This window comes from Magallana gigas, chromosome 8 (genome assembly GCF_963853765.1).
Source record: "Magallana gigas chromosome 8, xbMagGiga1.1, whole genome shotgun sequence".
Lineage (NCBI taxonomy): Eukaryota > Metazoa > Mollusca > Bivalvia > Ostreida > Ostreidae > Magallana > Magallana gigas.
This window is the reverse complement of record NC_088860.1, coordinates 11,588,649-11,605,027: the sequence shown is the minus strand read 5'-3', so window position 1 is coordinate 11,605,027 and position 16,379 is coordinate 11,588,649. Positions and strand designations below refer to the sequence as shown.

The 16,379-nt window shown below is 34.6% G+C and overlaps 1 protein-coding gene across 1 annotated transcript in view; it reads left to right on the top strand.

Moving 5' to 3' along the window:
* LOC117690118 (uncharacterized) overlaps positions 1-16,379 on the top strand; it is a 29,537-nt gene that overhangs the window by 9,847 nt on the left and 3,311 nt on the right. Inside the window, exons 5-6 of the mRNA XM_034473385.2 lie at positions 709-831; positions 1,074-1,208. Coding sequence (XP_034329276.2) covers positions 709-831; positions 1,074-1,208 — 258 coding nt within the window. The remainder of the gene's footprint in view (positions 1-708; positions 832-1,073; positions 1,209-16,379) is intronic.

Sequence of the window (16,379 nt, the reverse complement as noted above, 5' to 3'; positions counted from 1 at the left end):
ACTTACCTTGTCAGTGGTCATTTGCAAACCTATTTTAATAAAAAACCATTCGGATTGTGCACACAAGTACTCTGAAGTTGATATTGAAATATGCTTGGAATTTCTTTTAGACAACAGCTGTAGTTTTTGGAAATCAGGTCTTCAAACAATCTGTTTGAATTCCCATGGGTACCGATTGCACCCAATTGCAGACCTATTTTTGTATTCATATGAAGCAGAATTTCTTTCAAAACTTGTACGTAAAAAATAAATCACTCGTTGTGGTCTTAAACTCAACATTCAAGTATATCGATGACGCACTAACAATTAAAAATGTTATTGTTTATAAATCCATACTTACGTCGACTCGATATATCCCAGCGAACTTGAAATAAAAGATATCACAGAATCTGCGTCATCTGTTTTACATTTGGATAATTTATTGGAAAGGGACATTGATGGTAACCTAACAAAAAAACATGTTTAACGCCCCACTGTTTTACTGTGACGAAGACAATGATAAACGCGATAACTTCAATTTTTCTAAATTCAGCTTTCCTTACTTATTTAACTTGCCTTACTTACACATATACTTAGCAATATACCTTCATCACATGCATATGGAGTTTTTTGTCTCTCAGATACTGTGTAATTTACAAACTGCAAATCACGTTATATATTTATAGGATAGAAAGGGGGAAGGTTAATATTTGATTTTCTGATGAACAGAGTGCGAGGACAACCCAGGAATCCAATGCATCTTGTATAACTTCTCCCGAGTATGTGATAGGGATGGTATTTATGCTCCATGGGCCAAACAAAACTGCCGCGCATATTGTGGATACTGCACAGGTAAAATCATTTGAAAAGTTTAAGCTCTGTTAGTCCTAATCAAATGAGGTAACAGGATACATTACATATAGATGACAGACCTATGGAAGAAAAGCTTAGAATTTACAAACCCCAGATCACTGAAGTATTTTATTTTGTTTTTCAAAAAGCAGCACTGGTAGAGCTTATGCAATCATGGATTTCAAATCATTTCTATTCTTGTAATCATGACTATTTTAAAGAATTTTATTTTTGGTTCAAAGTTATGACGACCACTATACCATGTGTGGACGCCCTGCCGAACTGTGACGAGTACCAAACAGATTTATGTGACAACAACTTGTACCGACTATTCAGGAATAAGAACTGCAGAAGGTTTTGTAGAATATGCACAGGAGGTATGTAAATGAAATGAACTTATTAAACAAGCTTTAAAATATAAACATATTTCAATTTAGTAATTGAATTTCTTCGATGAAAAATATGCTAGTTCTGTTTATTCCTCTCTGCTTCTTTTGACTGAGAACAGTTTAACACGTTTCAGAAAACAATTATAGGCGTAATAGTTTCGCAATTACTAAGTGATAGTTTTATATTTGAATGATAATTTCATCATTGGGTGTGTCTTATTTGCATTTAAAAATTAAGATTTTACATAAAAAAAGTATTGAGATTTTTCTGAATAAAGTTATTCAGCTAACAAGGATTTAAGATGTGATAACGAAGATTTTGTATCATTTTTTTTGAAAATGTTGAACTTCATTAATTCTTCAGCAAAGTTTGGCAATTGCAATTTTATATCTTTGGTATTTAATACGAAACGGCCGACTTGTTGAATTGTGTGTCTTTGTTTTCGTGTATTACATTTACACGGTAGTGACATATATAATATAATATAAAGTTTAAAGAGACAGGGGGTTCAAACAGGGAGGTAGGTTATACACCTTACGATTACTTCTAATCTAGTAACTGGAATCACTAATGTATCTCTATTACGAGCATTATATGTCGCTAACAACTAAATTACATATTAATATTCTGACACAGCCATAAAAAATATTTTCACTTCCGATTATGATTTATTGGAAGATCTGTTACTATCGTAACCAAGTTAATTCAAATTCGAGTTTTTATATGTCAAATATTGATGTATAAAGTAAAGAAAGTGTTTGTCCTTTTTCTAAAAACAATTTTGATACTCTTTATTTTTTTCCCAATGTTGTAAGTACAATTATAAAAATATTATTTAAATGCCAGATATAGGGGAAAATCAATGCAAATAAAATTATGTATTTGAAAAAGATAAATTCATTTCACTTCTTTGTTTATATAATGTGTTATAATGAAAGTGTACATGAAGTTAATGCCAAGTAAGACTTGGTCGAAAACAAACTATACACAGGTGACCTCTCTATTACGACAAGATGGGAATAAGAAATTCAGAATTTTCGCTAAGTGGGAAAAAAACTATCGATTACCTGTATTTTTGTTCATACACCAATGTTTAACTGTATTGTTTGTTTGTATGGCAAGGATTACTTATTTATCAGTACGTAAAGCTGTATTTTTCTTCTCTTGTAGACTTTGATCATTTACCTCTTACGCCATCGCCTTCACCACCATCATAGCAGCGGTTCCCCATCAATTAGTCTGTATGCTGCAAAGTCAACATTTAGATTAATTACCTGTACATCCCATGATAATAAAAAACGACAAAACTTATTTGCGTGGACTTTTCTTTATGTATAGATAAATCAGCAGAATCATTCGAAATGGATGTTTTGCATTTAAATGAAGTGAATCTGCAGGTACATTGTGTTGAAAGTGCTCCTGTATTATTTTATTTGACGTGTGTGTGGCATTCTGACCATATGTTCCATGTGACATTGACTCTGTAAATTTAATCCACTTTGATGACCAATGATATCAAGAGTAAGACAAGATTTTTCGAAAACTTCCACTTGCTCAGACTAATTATGTTGGATTTAAGGAACGCACGACTAATTAACTTTTACAAAGATTAAACTTAACTGCATGTAATAGTACATTGTGTGTAAGCTACAACAGGTGGCATATAACAAAACATCCTACTATAAATATCAGTATGTTGTTATTTGTCAATTCTTCGGTGTCTAAGATATCAACAAATTGAAAATGCAAAAATTAAAAAAAAAACCCCATAATTTAAAAAGTTTAAAATATATCATTATGACTGTGACCACAGTGTGTTAATGGAAGACAATAAAAGGGTCACTTAGCTCTTTAAAAAGTGTTTGTTCCAGGAGATCATGAGAAGAAAAAAATGGGGAGTTTTCCCCCTCTACTAACTTAAAATGACTAAATAAAGTTTACACCTTTTGTAATAGAGAAAGCGTGTACAAGCGAAATAGATTATCGTTACGCACATAATTGCACTTATCATGATTGTATATTATCTGGCTGCTGTGGTAATCTGAACCTATGTCAGAGTCAAATACATGTACATCCCTTGCTATCCAAAGCGTAAAAAATAAAAGGACACATGGATAAAATATGGGTACATCAAGTACATTGACTCTTTAGTGGATTTGTATAAAAGCGGGGTTAACAGGAGAGAACTGCACAAAACAAAGCCACCAACAGAAGGTGTGAGAATGCAGGTGAACATTACAGGTGTTCTTATCGTCCTCCTTTGTTCTAAGACATACCTTTCTCGTTTGTTAGCTGTCGTAGGACCGAGAGAAACCGTACTGGCTCTGTTCAGCTGACATGAAAAACGTGTGAATTTCTGTGTGATATAAATTAGCATCATATTGACAGTATGTTTGAATGCACAGCTCAGTCTTCCATTTGAAACAAATTCCATGGCACCAGCGCAAAGCTCTGGTAAGAAATATCCTTTTAATACCCTCAATTTAAAGAAGTTAAGTATATTGGGTTACCTATTTTTGTCAATTCAGATGTAGTTGCAGGATAAAAACTATTACACTGTACGTACTTGGTCTTTTATGTATGCATCAAAACACGAGATCTATAAGATAGCACAATAAAATTTCAAGTAAACAATAAAATGTCGAAATCAAGTTTGAATTAAACCAACAAAATTACGATTTGAAAATGATATAAACAGTTCCAATTGAATCTCATGCGTGTAAAGAGACAATCACTGTATCACCCGGCTTATTATCCAATTAAATCTCGTGTTACAAGCTACAAAGAAAATAGTAGGTTTATCCTCTTCCAAGGATGACAGATGCATCAAGTATACGAGAAGTTGTTCGCTGATATGAACTGTATAAAGATGGAATTTCAGGCAGGGTAATTTGAATGTTATACGGGGATGGGGAAAATATCTAATACATACATAGCGTCACCCTTGTTGAGAACAATGTAGGGAATCACTCGATGAATGTGGTCGATATATCTGCCACACTGTTCAGCTGTTAGAGATGCCCAAAAAGCTTTGATACCTCCCTCTAGCTCGTCTCTTGTCCTTGGCTTGTGAACGTTGGAAAAGATACTGCTTCATGGAAGCCCAGACATTCTTGATTGGGTTCAAATCTGGTGATGAGGTATGGGTCTTCATGATGTGGTCCAGAATACCATTATCTTCCATCCAAGCTTTGGTCGATTTGGAAGTGTGTTTGCTATCGTTGTTCTATAAATAGAGAAACGTAAATTCAATTGTTTGATAAATTATACAAGTGGTTTAGTTATTGATTTTTGAATAACAAAATTTAAATGCACTTAAAATGAAATTACCGGTAGAGCCGATATCCATTTGGAAAGTTATATGATGTGAAGGTGATGAATCATCTGGTAGATCTGTGAATCCATTATCCCGGTAAAGATGCAAATGCTTGTTTTGCCTTTGTGGGAGATACCAGCCCATACATTAACCTAATAGGTGAATAGAAAAACTTTAAGAAAACAAATCGCACCTCATGATGTATATCACTTCTGACTTTTATTTCATTTATTTTCATTCAGTCTCATAGTATAAATAATTTTTATTTGGATTGTCGTAACATTATTCAAAATTAATAGTCTTCATAGTTACCTTCAATGAACATACTGTATAAATTTAGATTTGATTTAAGTGTACCTTGCATGTATGCTTTGGCCTGGGAATTCCGTTGCATTTCTTCTCAAAGTCAGATGACTTTTGGTGGAAAGCAATTCTACCATTGGCACACATCTCCACACAGCTCTCGTCAACAAAAATTACATCCCTGAATCTCTCTCTGGTTTGTAGTACATCTAGGCGCCATTGCACGCGAACCTACGAAATATAAGTTTGGTACTTATTTACTGTATATAATATAAAATTGGATACATATAAATGCATTTAATGAACAGAGTGATAAATACAACAAGTATAATAAGAGTTATGATAGAGCATTATTGTGATACTGTTTACTATATCTAACATGGGAAAAGAAGGCTTAATGAAAAACATACCGTCTTATTCTTTCTGCTTATCATCTGGCAGGTTTTGTTGCTCGACTGGGATTTCCATCCAACGCCTTCTCGTTGAAATAAGGGATGTTGACACTTTCAAGCCGAATGTCTCAAACAATCGCTTCTGCAACTCTGACGCCTTAAGTTCATTATTTTTGTCCATCCACAAATCAATGAATTTAAGATGTAATTCTTTCCGTTTCACACTGGCGGGATTCACGGTCCTTCTTCGTCTGGTCAAGATTCCACAAGATTTGTGTCTCTTAAGAAAACTGTAGATAGTTGTTCATGAAAATTTCACAGAGTCCTCCTTCAGTGGACGATCTTTAATAGCCAGCACTGATAAGTTTCTTTCGTACAAGTCCAGAATTTTCAATTTTAAACGCACAGTCAATCTACCTTCTTTACACATTTCCGCCAATTTGATTCTCTCGGGTCAACATTCCGAAAAAAAAGTAACAAAAAAAAATCAAACGATCACGCACGATTAAAAACGCAAATAAACGATTCTGATACACGCACTAACACCCACGGTACACGAACGATCACGCACGGTACACGAACGATTACGCACGAAAAGCTTGTCAACAATAACGTTGTTACCACTGTATGTAAACCGAAATAATACATTTAACATTTACTTGTGTAATTTGCAACTTAACGTAAAATAACTAATTGAAATATTTTCGTTAGTAATGAAGCACCAAGATCCCTTGTCACTCAATCGCCAAGATTCGGGGCCACTAATGCGGCATGATCCTCAGCCATTCAAGCGCCAAGATCTAAACTCACTCAAACGGCATTATAATCAGCTACTAACGCGTCAAGATCCCAAGGCACTCAAACCGCCAAGATCCCGACTCACTTAAGCTTCAAGATCCAAAGTCACTACGGTGCCAATGCCTAAGCCACACAAACGCCAAGATCCCGAGCCACTCAAGCAACAAGATTCTCATCCACTCAAACGCCTAGATCTCGAGCCATTTAAGCGCCAATATTCTCACCCATTAAGGCGGCAAAATCCTCAGCCACTTAAGCGACAAGATCCCGGGGCACTTAAACGCCAAGATCCCGAGCCACTTGAGCTAAAAGATCCAAATTCATTCCGGCACCAAGATCCTAAGCCACACAAAAGCCAACATCCCGAGCAACACAAGCGTCAAGATCCAAATTCACCCCGGCACCAAGATCCTAAGCCACACAAACGTCAACATCCCGAGCAACACAAGCGTCAAGATGCTGAGCAACTCAAGCGACAAGATCTTGAGCTACTCAAGCAACTAGATCCTGAGCCATTCAAACGCCAAGATCCCGAGCCACTCAGGCGCCAAGACCCTAAGCCACTCAAACGTTTAGACTCCAAGCTACCCAAGCGTCAAGATCCTAAGCACTCAAACGCCAAGATCCCGAGCCACTTAAGCGTCCAGATCCGAAGTCACTCCGGCGCCAAGATCCTAAGCCACACTAACGCCAAGATCCCAAGCAACACAAGCGTCAAGATATCGAGTCACTCAAGCAACAAGATTCTCAGCCACTTAAGCGCCAGGATCCCGAGCCATTTAAGCGCCAATATTCTTACCCACTAAGGCGGCAAAATCCTCAGCCTCTTAAGCGCCAAGATCTCCAGGCATATATTAAGTCACTCAGGCGCCAAGATCCTAAGTCACACAAACGCCAAAACTCCGACCCACTCAAGCACCAAGATCCCGAGCCACTCAAGCGACAAGATCCTGTGCCATTCAAGAGCAAAATTCCTGAGCCACTCAAGCGCCAAGATCCCAAGCCACTTCAGCGCCAAAATATCAAGTCACTAAGGCGGCAAGATCTCCAGCCACTAAAGCGTTAATACCTCAAGCCACTCAAGCGCCAAGATCATTAGACAATCAGGCGCCAAAATATTATTGAAGCACCCAAACTTCAAGGAGCATTTTTCCATTATAGTGTTATCATTCATATTTCAGAAACAACCGGTCGATCTACCTCAGGTAAGTAACGACTCCGCCTGTGCTTCAGATAATAACTAAGAAGGGGCACATGGAGCACAACACCTTTTTTCGAAAGCTTAGTAAAGCTGTGCATAAATGATTTACAGATGGCTCTCGTGCTAATATTTGGCAAACTAAGCCTTTACAATGTGATCGCTTTTTTTTCATTGGTTTGATTTTTCCTGACCAAGCTATGACAGGGACTAATCAACCGACGCGGGAACATGAACTAAAGAAGCTCCAATCCTTTGAAAGCAAAACAGCTGAGTGGACAATAGTTTCCAAACCAAATCTTTCCGGATCAGTGACTAACGTTGTTTCTGGCAATGTTACATCAATCCACGTCTACAGAGACCCGCCAACACATCACCTGAAACTGGTATCTGCTCATTCTGTTATTTTGTCTTTTTTAGGCTTATGCATTATTTATAAGAGAAACGAGTTATTATAAAAGTTCTAACATATTAGTGTATGTACGATATAGAAAACCGACTAATGTATTTTGGTCTTTCATAGGTTTCAGTACGTGTCACAGGTAATTACGAAAGTAGAGTCACGACTGACGGCACATGTGATAGTGGCCACCACAGTCACAATCTTCAATTTTATGATTGGTTCACCGCAGAAATAAAACGATTGGCGTATTATGTTTAACTGTATCTAACTCTTTTAATCATATGATAAAAATGTACTCGTCGTAAAGTTTGCTGATATAATACGGTAAGTATTATCGAGTGTCAAAAACAATTTTATTGGCAAATTTGCAAATGCTGCTGACGCAGTCAAAAGTATAAGGGATAGCTTTGCTTTTTATTTGCATTATCAAGTTATTTCATCATCCTGCTATAGATTTACAACATTGTAACACGTATTAGCAATGACCTTTTTTTTTTTTTTTTTTTTTTTTTTTTTTTTTTTTTATGATTTATTAAACACAGTACATTTGATTCGAGATAATACCTCCGCAGAGGCTCTCTATATATACATCACCTGGGGTGCCAGGGGCCCCCTGGATCTGTAATGCTAATCAGCGATATAAATGAATCAGTATTTATAAATGTATTTTTTAAGCGTAAATAGACTTAGATATGGAATAACAATATTGTATATACATTTGTAGAGCATTAGAATATATTGTACAAGGTATTTCTTTTCTTCAATATGTATAATTGTATTTTTTTAAAGCGTAATTAGACGTAAACATGATATAACACATTTTGATACAAGTAATAGTAAAGTAAAATAAGAGTACTATTCGGGGAAGTATCAATTGATATAATATTCGTATCAATATTGTAAACATATTTGTGGAACATAGCTGTTCAATAAAATATTTTTAGCAATAAATATACAATCGGAACATAAAGTAAATGCAATGCGGCAGGACTAACAACAGCATCACAGTCCAAAATTGCCTACCGCATATATGTGAAGAGGGACAGGTCTCCCTCTTGTATATTACAATAGTACATTAATAAAGTTTATAATATTTCATTTATCATATACTATTTGATATTTTTTCAAGAATGCTGAAGTTTAACTTTACACATTTTGATTTTTTTACAGTAAGATACAATTGCATTAGCGCATTTTTTAAAAAAACAGCGCATATCTTCAGATGACACATGTTCGTTTAAGATTCTACGTTTCATTTTATATTTGTAAATTTTGCATGCAATGAATGACAAAGTGTTGTCTAAGATAAGAGTATATTTGTTGCTCGTAAAAATAAAACCAATGACAATCAATTTCCATGTAACATCAATATTTAGTATCAGAGAAATTTTCCGCCAAAGTGGCATTGTCAAGTCACACTCGTAGATTAAATGTTTTATATTTTCTGGCATATTGCAATTATTACAGTTCCCATTAATGTTTTTATCCCATTTACTAACCGATAGATTCGTGGTCAACAAGTTGTGAAGTAATTTATAATTAAACTCTGATACAGATTTATCAAATAATGATCGAATCTTATTCTCGTAGATTATATTAAAGTAGTACTTGTCTATTTGGAATTCCTTACACCATATATTTTCCATAATAGGTTTTTGGGATTTCTTGTTTATAAGAATATTGTAGAAAAATTTAGACTTTTTATTTGAAGTATCTTCTAGCTTTCCTTCAAAATAGAAATGTGACTTAGTGAGCGAATTCGTGAAATTTATGGTTTGTAAATCTATTCTTGAAAGGTGCAACTTTATTGCATTTTTAACTATAAAGTACTCACATAAAAAATTGCTTGTTGATGCCAAGCATTCTTTTATGTCGTTTATTGTTTTGAAGCCATTCTCATTAAAGAGGTCTTTTACTAGTAATAGACCACCTTTTGTCCAACTTGAAAAAAATATAGATTTACCCTTAAAACATATGTTTTTATTGAACCAGATATTTTGATTAGCAAAATTGGTTAATGAAATATCTTTGCATTCGTTAAAGGCCACAAGGACCTCCTTATAGAACACAGGAAGGGAGTTTAATTTAAATTCTTCGTATTTTGTAATGCTTGAATTGATCAAAAATGGAATATCGATATTATGTTTTACTACACAAGCGTTTAAGAGTAAAGATAGACTACTTCTATTTTGAATAATTTTCGAAACCCAAGAAGCTTTTATAGCTTTGAGTTTTGATTCAAAGTCTGTAATACCAATGCCGCCTTCATTTATGTTTCTAATTAAGGTGTTACGCTTGATGCGCTCTCGGTTACCCCAAAGAAAGGAGAAAATTATTTTATTAATACTCTTTATGAAGGATTGTTCAGGGTTTTCTAAAATAGTAGCCGTGTACAAGACCTTGGAGATTAAAAGAGAATTAATAAGCTGGCATTTTCCAAAAATAGTTAATTTTCTACTTCGCCAAGAGTCAAGTATTTTTTCAAATTCCTTAAGTTTACATAACCAGTTTCTTTCATTATTTTCGGTTTTATTATGCCCCATATATATACCCAGACATTTAATTGTTTCAAAATTAATTTTTATACCTTTAAGAGTTGTTTCGCCTTCCATAGTATGTTTAAGCGCCCCTAAAGGAATACATTCCGTCTTTGATAAATTCAACTGTGTTCCTGATACAGATCCAAAGTTTTCAATAATTTTGACAACATGTTCAAGGGATTCTATGTCCTTAACAGGGAAAGTACTATCATCTGCATGTTGTATGCATTTAATTTCATTTCGTGTGTTGCTTATTTTAAATCCATTAACACTATCAGAATTATTAATTCTTGTTGATAGAATTTCCATTACGAATAGAAATAAGATAGCTGAGACAGGACATCCTTGTCTAATGCCTCTATACATATGACATTTTCTAGAGATCCAACCATTGTTTTTTATATAGAAATAAGGATTTGTATACAAAATTTTGATCCATTTAACAAAATTGTCGCCGAAATTAAATTTCATCATTGACTGCAACAGAAACTCCCATTCAACAGAATCGAATGCCTTCTGAAAGTCAGCAAATAAGAGGATTCCTGATTCATTGCTTTTTTCCCAATAATCAAAAATATCTAAAATAAGTCTAGCATTTGTTCCTATATAACGTCCTTTAATATATCCAGACTGATCGGGGTTTATTAATTTGTCTATAATTTTTTTTAAACGTCGAGAAAAAACACAAGCAATAATTTTGTAATCACAATTTGTTAAACTTATGGGACGATAGTTTTGAAGTTCATCTAGTTTTCCTTTCTTATGAATCAAAGACAAAATAGAGCATTTTTGCGTATTTGTTAGTTCCTTATCCTCAAAAGATTTTATTAGCGCATCGAACATGTATTGCTTTAGGTGTTTCCAAAACATTTTATAGAACTCAACAGGCAAGCCGTCAAGTCCGGGAGATTTATTGTTCTTCATTTCAAGTACGGCCTAAGAGCATTCTTGTATTGTTGGGGTTTTATCAAAGAACTCTTTGTCTTCGTCACTTAACTTAGTGTTTATTTCTATATCCCGTAAGTAATCGCCAATCTTTTCATCTGAAATGCCCTGCGATGAATATAAGTTCTCATAAAATTTACATAGCTGATTTAGTATATCTCCGGTATTGCTAAATATTTCGTCGTTAATTCGTACTCTGTTTATAACATTGTGTGACTGGTGTTTATTTTCAAGCCTTAAAAAGCAATGACCTTTTAATATTTTATATGGTCCATGCCTCGAACATAATTATGAATTACATTCCTGAAGATAACATGGAAAGTATTAGACATCCGGCGAATTCCACTATTTGCGCACACATTACGCCTCACACTACTTTGTTAACTATGCAGTAACAGCTTGTGTAATTTTTTTTATATGTTGATGTATTTTCTGCGAGATACAAATTTCAATACAGTCACATATTTATTGAATCATGTTTTGCCTTAAATCTAAACCAATTTAAATGAAATTTTACAATTTGAGGCTAAAATTTTATTCAGAAGTAAACTAGCCTCGTCTACTAAAAATAAAGTTAAGCTACCTCGGTAAACAACAAAACATAGAGGTTTATGCTATTTACGAGATGTTGTAGTTTCAAATTATATCGGATAGTTTAAGGGGGATGTGCGACCATCTTTTACATTTGAGAAATAATTGGTAAACCTTTTTTGAATTGGCTTGTTTCTGCCCGAAACTTACTAAAACTGTTGTCAGAAGATACAAAAGCAATAAATGTGACGTTCAACGTGTTGTTTTGTATGCAAATTAGGCATACGAGGGCAGAACAATGCATGTTTATATCACGTAGACCTGTGCAGCTACAGACTTAAATTTAATGTTTAAAATTCTGAAAAAAAAAATGAAAGGAGGTCATTGTTGTCCACTCTACAAACATTTATTCAGAAAAAAGTCAAAGCTTCCTTATTTAAGGTGTAGCTTTGTCTCAAAAGAAGGTACCCTATTTTTACATATAAAATAAGTCTCTAAAACCATCAATTTGCACAGTATATTTTTGTCTGTGTCTATGGAGGAACATTAAAGTTACATTTTCATTGAAAATATATATGTTTATTTCTTATTTAAGGCAGTTAATTTTTTGGACCCCTTCCCTACTTGTAAAAGGAATATAATTTAGTTTATACTTGTAGAACTAAAACAAAACGATTGGAACTGGTACAGAGATGCCTGTCGCATTCAGTCCAGATTGTTTCGAATTGACATTAATTTTTATCGATGAAAATATAACGTCAACGTGCCTCCATAGACACGGGAGTTCTAAGTATAGCATGGAATTTTCTTGTTCTAAAAATAGATCCCCTGCCGACTAATAAAATTACATGTAGAACCCTATGTTGAGGCAAAGTTTCTACATAAATGTGCAAAATTCAACTTTTTTCTCAACAAATGGTTGTACAGAGGACACCAATAAACCCTTTTATTACCTAATCAAAGGAATTTTGCTGTTTTATTACAAATTAAATATTTGAGTCTATTTTGAACTGCCGGTCAATAGACTGCGATCTATTAGACCGCCGGTCAATAGACTTCGATCTATTGGACCGCCGGTCAATAGACTGCGATCTATTGAACCGGCAACGTATTTCAGAACGCGGGTATGTTAATGTTACATCCTTTCGATAGTTCTCAGGGAATGTATATTCCTTTACTTAGACGTTGTTTTTAGTACTAGGTGAAACCAAATTCAATGTTATCAAAATGGAGTATCAAATAATCAACAGTTTTAAAGCTTTATATAAATTGTAAACCCCGAAAACTAAAAAAGGAATTAGGTAATAAAACAATTATTTAATGCTTGAACAGTCAATAGACCAGAATTGTTTCCCTTGGTGCAGGGAACAGCTCAGTATGATCTATTGCCCTCGGCCGTTGGCCTCGGGCAATAGATCATACTGAGCTGTTCCCTGCACCAAGGGAAAAATATTCTGGTCTATTGACTGCTCAAGCATTAAATAATTGTATACTGTTATTTTATCAGAATTATAAATCTTTAAAATAAGTCTGCAGTTGCGCAGTTCTACAACTATTCTAAGTGATTTAAACAACACTGTTCTGTTCTTAAATGCATAATTTGCTATTTGTTATGTGATGTTCTACTGTACAAAGATGAAGGGCTCAGGTGGTTCAATTTCGAGCAGATAGAGGTTAATTATTTCATGAATATGCGTGGAATAATGCAATATGCAGTAATGGTCTATTTTGAAAATTATCAATTATGGATAAATATTCATATGCTAAATCATACTATTTTATAAACAAGTGTATTATTTGATTTGTCATTTATATATTGCACTTTATATGTATTACCTTGCACTTTATGGAGAAAGCTTATTGCATGCCTGCTGCCTTGTCCATTTATGTAAACATATATTTGCATAATAAAGTATGTTCAAATCACATCGGCCTCCAGATTTCCTGTTTAACGGTTTTAAGTCATGCCTTGCTTCACTTTCGTTTTCCCTACATCTGCTGTGTGCATAGTCGTCATTTTGCTGCTACATATGTAACAGACTGTTTTGTATTGATGCATGGTCAGTCTTGCTTTCTTACATTTTAAGTTTCAATTGTCGTGATTAAATACAGGCACGTAGCATCGGGGAAGGGGGGGGGGGGGGCAGACTCATGTAAAAAATCCTGAAAATCCTAATCCGGGGGGGGGGGGGGGGGTTACCTTTAACTTCAATTTTTCAATTTAAATTTCACTGTTTATTTCCTTATTTTCAATTCATTTTTAAAGCGCTAAGCATAGCTGCAGCGCTTTTTTGTCGCCAGATTTCTGATCCTACTTCCACTTTCGATTTTGCATTTCCGAAATACCGCCACCTACTGGCGGATGCTAGAAAAGTCGTACCCTGGAGAAGTAGTACTCGGGAGAACTCATAGCTATGCAGTAGGGAAAACATTTCTTCAAGTTATCCTGCATGCAGATACATTTGTTCTATCAGGATTAAATTGGGAATAAATTCAATTAATGAATATTATTATTATATATCGGGTATGGGTGCTCCTAAGGATATCACATTCATGATAATGATTTCTTTCCAATTATAATTTTTGGGGGAAAAATGCATTTGTTAGTGTATTGTGGAATAACTTAGCAAAAACACATGTGCATCCATCAAGGCGTGAGAGTTTGTTACGTCGAAGTTACACGTGAGCTTAATAAGCACAAGACCATAAGTCAAGAACATTTCAACCTTCTTCCCCTTAAAAAAACATGCATAAAAAATTCAAATGATCTTGCATTATTACAAAATTTGGATCGTCAGACACCTTACACATGCTTTTTCATTACATAAAAGATTATCCCTTGTCGCAGGTGGAAATGGCCCAAATTCGAAGGAAAAATCGGTAATCATTTTTCCTCAGCCCTGTTTTGACGTGACCTAAGATGAAATACTGTTGTGACATTTGAATCGGCGTCCATGACAACACCCTTTAAATTAAATTATGTTGGAACACGCTACTTTTTACGTATGATAAGATGTGAGCTAGAGACGTCATTAAATTTATTGATATACCCTAAAATATACCGCAGAAGATACTGTCTATGATTTAACACTTTCTTCCCGGCTTAGCGCTTTCCAGTACTTTAAGTACTTTGATTTTTCATGGTCCCATAAAAGTGCGGGGGGGGGGGGCAACTCTCTGTTAAATCAATTTTTTGTACGTGAATTTAAGAAAAATCTTTTCCCCCGATGTTACGTGCCTGAATTATATTTTTTAAGGAATAACGAATCATCTTTTGAGTATTATGGGGTGATTATTTTGTTAGGGGCGTGATTAAATCCAATATAGCCAGAAGGGCTTTATAATAGATTTATTCACGCCCCGACCGAAATGATCACCTCATAATATTCATGCAGAGAATGTTTCCTTATTACTTATATGAAATAATTTTCCGCACTTGTACGATTAAATATTTCAATGTAAAAACGCAGATCTGTACGTCATTTGAATTTATTGGACTGTATAGTACAAAATCAATAGGAAGTATTATCACAGGCAAAGACACGGAAAAATGTGAATATAGAATATTATATGTATATTACAAACAGTATCATCGTGTTTATTATTTTTACACGCTACCCCCCCCCCCCCCCCCCTTTCAACGGATTAGTTTTTTAATGATTTTTGGAGTTTATTTTTTTTATGAGCCTGACCCCTTCCCCTTTTTTTCAAAAACGATGCTATGTGCCTGTTATTCCACACACACACACACACACACGCACACACACACACACACACACACATATATATATATATATATATATATATATATTAAATATTTATTTTGTAATAATTGATCACAGATTATCTGTCAGCTAGCTTCGTAGCTCTGCGTTTGAAAGCGGGGTAGGGACAGACTTACCCGGTATGCAAGGGACGAGGGAAAATGAAAACTTCGCCAATCTTTAACATTTTCTCAGTGAGGGAGGGGGAGGGGGTAGGGGGTAATATGTTCTTAAAAGGTTAAAAGTGAGAAGAAACACTTCGCCAATCTTCAAAATCCTAATTCGTAAGGAAGGGGACATATAGAATTTTTATTAAGATGTTAATCTTAATTTTCCCTTCAGAATTCAAATTTCTATATGAAAATGTCCGCTTCGCCCCCACCCCCCATCCGATGCTACGTGTCTGAAGCCAGAAACAAATGTTATTGAGGTCATTTTAGACAAATGAATGATTAAATATTAATTTGCACAAAACTCGAGACCCCACCTACCCAAGGCAATTACCGCCAAAATTAGCTGATATATAGTGTAAAGTACTGTTATTATAATTGTCCATTAAAACCTCCTTTTTCCTTACCAACAACTTATAAGGATTTGCGCATTTGGGGTTTTATCGCTTGTTCTATATGATTGTCTTTCGAAACAATTTAAAGCTGCCTTTAAAAAAAAAAAAGTTTTGAGGTGTAGGTAGAGGGGAGGGATGTGCCCCTGGAGAAAATTCTATGATCCGCTCCTGCTTACAACATTTGCTATAAAAATGATATGCAGTTTTCTCATTTGAGGCGAGACCTGTTAGAATGAATAAAAAACAATGATGTAACGTAGGATTGTTCTGACTATAACTGACATAAAAAATAAAAACCTCAATGTACATATATTGTATATTAAAAGCAATTCTAACTTTAAATTATTCATTATACATTATAATTCAGTTTTCCTTAGCATTTTCAGAACATGTGTAAAACATA